The sequence below is a fragment of the Thalassophryne amazonica genome, chromosome 6, assembly GCF_902500255.1.
Source record: "Thalassophryne amazonica chromosome 6, fThaAma1.1, whole genome shotgun sequence".
Taxonomy (NCBI): Eukaryota; Metazoa; Chordata; class Actinopteri; order Batrachoidiformes; family Batrachoididae; genus Thalassophryne; species Thalassophryne amazonica.
Window position 1 is genome coordinate 67,395,771 of NC_047108.1, and position 3,211 is coordinate 67,398,981.

At 46.6% G+C, this 3,211-nt stretch overlaps 1 protein-coding gene across 1 annotated transcript; it reads left to right on the top strand.

Moving 5' to 3' along the window:
• Window positions 1-861: 861 nt before the first annotated feature.
• neurod4 (neuronal differentiation 4) lies at window positions 862-2,869 on the top strand. Its single transcript, XM_034172383.1, has 2 exons — window positions 862-976; window positions 1,618-2,869. Exon 2 carries the CDS (start codon window positions 1,624-1,626, stop codon window positions 2,689-2,691), a length of 1,068 nt encoding a protein of 355 aa, XP_034028274.1. The 5' UTR covers window positions 862-976; window positions 1,618-1,623; the 3' UTR covers window positions 2,692-2,869.
• Window positions 2,870-3,211: the final 342 nt, after the last annotated feature.

Consider the following 3,211-nt stretch of genomic DNA (forward strand, 5'->3'; position numbering starts at 1 on the left):
TCATTTTGATAGCAAGACGTTTTAATATTGCGTCAACCATCACAAAGTACCTGTTTGTTCACTGATCGATTGAATAATTGCGCTTTGGCTCCTCAGACAGCCCTCTGGGGCGCAATGTGACGCTTCACATGGAAGAAACGGGCCTTTGGATGTGTGGGTGCAGAGCGCGCACACCTGCTCTTTGCGCACCAAGCTGTCACACTCACTTAAATGCGCAGACATGAAGGCGAGTCTGAGACTGCACCGCGCTTAATTAAGCGGAAAATTCATAATCCAAGCGACTAATGAAGAGATAGACGATCAATTATGAGTCATACAGCGCAGCAGACGACATGCGCTTTATAAAACGCACCAGACTGCGCTGAAAAATAACCTGCCAAACTACGGATGGAGAGAACGAGAGAGAGAGAAAAAAAGACAAAAGACTGAGAGACTAAATATTGGCAGGTGAGGTTTGCAGCACCAACGAAGCGCGTTGTTATGAAAATGTAACAGACTGGATGCTTTGGGCAATTTTCTAATTTTTCATAAGATAAAGCAGCGGCGCTGCAGAGAAGAACTGAGTCGATCCTCTTGACGAAGAAAATGTGGAGGAGAACTCATGATTTCAGAACGAAAATCGTGTTTGTCAGCGATCATTTAGAAGCAATATATATAAAAAGGTTAAAGTAGCAATCCAATGTGCGCGCACCGTGCGCCATTCGGGTCCAGCAGAGTCTGCGTCACCTGTTTGACAAATCAAACGCGAGTGTAGTAACTTCTTGTGGCCACGAGCGCGCCACACGCGTCGGTTTGGATGAATTGTCCGTGGGTGGGGCGCCAGAGGGAGGGGCTTACCCGGCGAAAGGAAAAACCACATTGGCACAGTTGTGCCATTTGGAAATGATTGTCCCGTAAAGGCGCACATGGCGATCTGAAGGCGCAGAAGAGTTCGGGACACTGAGAGAAACGCAGCAGTCAGGGATTCATTATTCAGGTTGGTTGCGGATCTTTTCAAATTTGGGGCTTCTGCTTAAAGTTCTGAATTGTGCGATTTGTCCTGTTTTGACGCATTTATGCGCTGTAACTTCGTTAAATAACAAATTATCATGCGTATCACCAGATTTAATGACAGAATGTTGAATTACTTCATTCTGAATATTCATGCGCAACAGATGCCAAAGATACGAGTATAATAATAAAAGAAAAGCAGACAAATCGAATGTCTAGTTTATAAGTGTGACGTGGACGGCTTGTCTGCGTGTTTGTTGATTTGTGTGTTGCCGTTAATCTTTGAGCTTTGTGCCGAGTAAATCCCGTCATGTCCCAGATTGACAGCGTCCCTGTAACGGTCACAGCAGGACAATATTCAGACATCTTATTCTACAGACGTAATATGAGAAAATAATTCATTTAGAGTAATTATAAAACAGTTTCTTCCAGTGTAGTCAGAGTGAAGCAGTGCGCTCTTGAAGGTGGAGAAGGTGTTCCAGCTATTGAACTTTATTTCAGGCAATGTCTCATAAAGTCCAACTTGAGACCAAAAGTGGGATTAAATCAAACTTTTAGTCAGCAGTGCATTGCCTCTACTTTAAGTGTTATGGTAATAAATAGTGAGTCATTTTCTGTCATTCTCAGATCAAAATGATGACCAAACCATTTGGGAAGAGCGGGGATGTGACTGAATTGGTGACCTCCCTCGCCTGGCTGGAGGATGACGGCAGCTCCCAGGACGGAGAGGAAAGCCCAAAGATGAGGGGTCACCACAGTTTGATTACAGGGGGCTGCATCCGCACCTGCGCAGAAATGGGCAGTGAGGACATGGAGGAGGAGGAAGAGGAAGAGGAAGAAGATGGTGAGGAGGAGATTGGACCAAATGGGGAAAAGGCCCCCAAACGGAGAGGCCCTAAAAAGAAGAAGATGACCAAAGCTCGACAAGAGAGGTTTCGTGCCAGGAGGATCAAAGCCAACGCTAGGGAACGTTCACGAATGCACGGACTGAATGATGCGCTGGATAATCTGCGCAGAGTGATGCCCTGCTACTCCAAGACACAGAAACTATCCAAAATTGAGACTCTGAGATTAGCTCGCAACTACATCTGGGCCTTATCAGAGGTGCTTGAGAGCGGCCAGTCCCCAGAGAGCCACGGCTTTGTGGAGATGTTGTGTAAAGGTCTGTCTCAGCCCACCAGTAACTTGGTGGCTGGGTGCCTGCAGCTGGGACCAACTCCGATGCTGCTCAACAAGACAGAGGACAAGTGTGGAGGCCCGGCAGTGGGCAGTGTGGGGGGTCAGGCTGGCCATCCCCTCAGCTACTCATCCCCAGGCCTTCCCAGCCCCCCCTATGGCTGCCTGGAGGCATCTCACCTCTTCCATATGAAGGGCTTCAAGGGGCCGGTCTATGATAACCCCTCCCCTAACGAGTGCAGCAGCGGCACTCCGCCATACGATGGGCCGCTCACTCCTCCCCTCAGCATCAGCGGCAACTTTGCCCTGAAGCAGGAGCCCTCTCCCCATGACTCAGAGAGGAACTACACATCGCACCCTGCCCATGCTGCCCACTATCTGCCTTCCCATCATTACTCCACTTCCACAGCTGGCAGCATACCAGGGGGGCCTCAGGGCCACCCACTGTTCCAGACGTCACGTTATGAGTTGCCTCTGGATGTGGTCTTTGACTCCTTCACTCCATCTCACCTGGGCACCATCTGAATGCCGTGAAACATTCCAGGGCAAAACTGCTCTAAAGCCCAATAAGACACTGTAACTGTGCAGAGAAAACGGTTTGTGTCGCCCCTGAGAGAGCACTGACACTCATTTCCTCAACTCAAGCTACCTGATACAAGCGCACGCCCGTTAAGATTTAGTTGTTTCTCTTTTATTTTTATTATGTATTGGTATTTTGTATTATTTTTAATAACTTGACCTCTCGGCCGTCTTTTACCAAACAATATCCTGTTAAGCATTACAAAGAGATAGATACAGTTGAAAATGTGCAAAAAGTCATACATTTAATCTGTGCACTGACTGAGGCCTACAGTCAGTTTCTCTCTCACCACATAAAATACAATGCATTTATTTATATATGTATTTAATATTTATTTTGATAATGTTTTGTCTTTTTTGTATTTTCCTCTCAGCACAGTCTTTTTTTTTTTTTTTGCTGTTTTCTCTGTATGTTGCCAGTCCCTGGCAGCTGTACTGTATTTAAATTATTTATTTGAAGTTGGTC

Coding starts and splice junctions, on each gene's coding strand:
- neurod4 (XM_034172383.1), top strand. CDS start 1,624: ATGATGACCAAACCATTTGGGAAGAGCGGGGATGTGACTGAATTGGTG.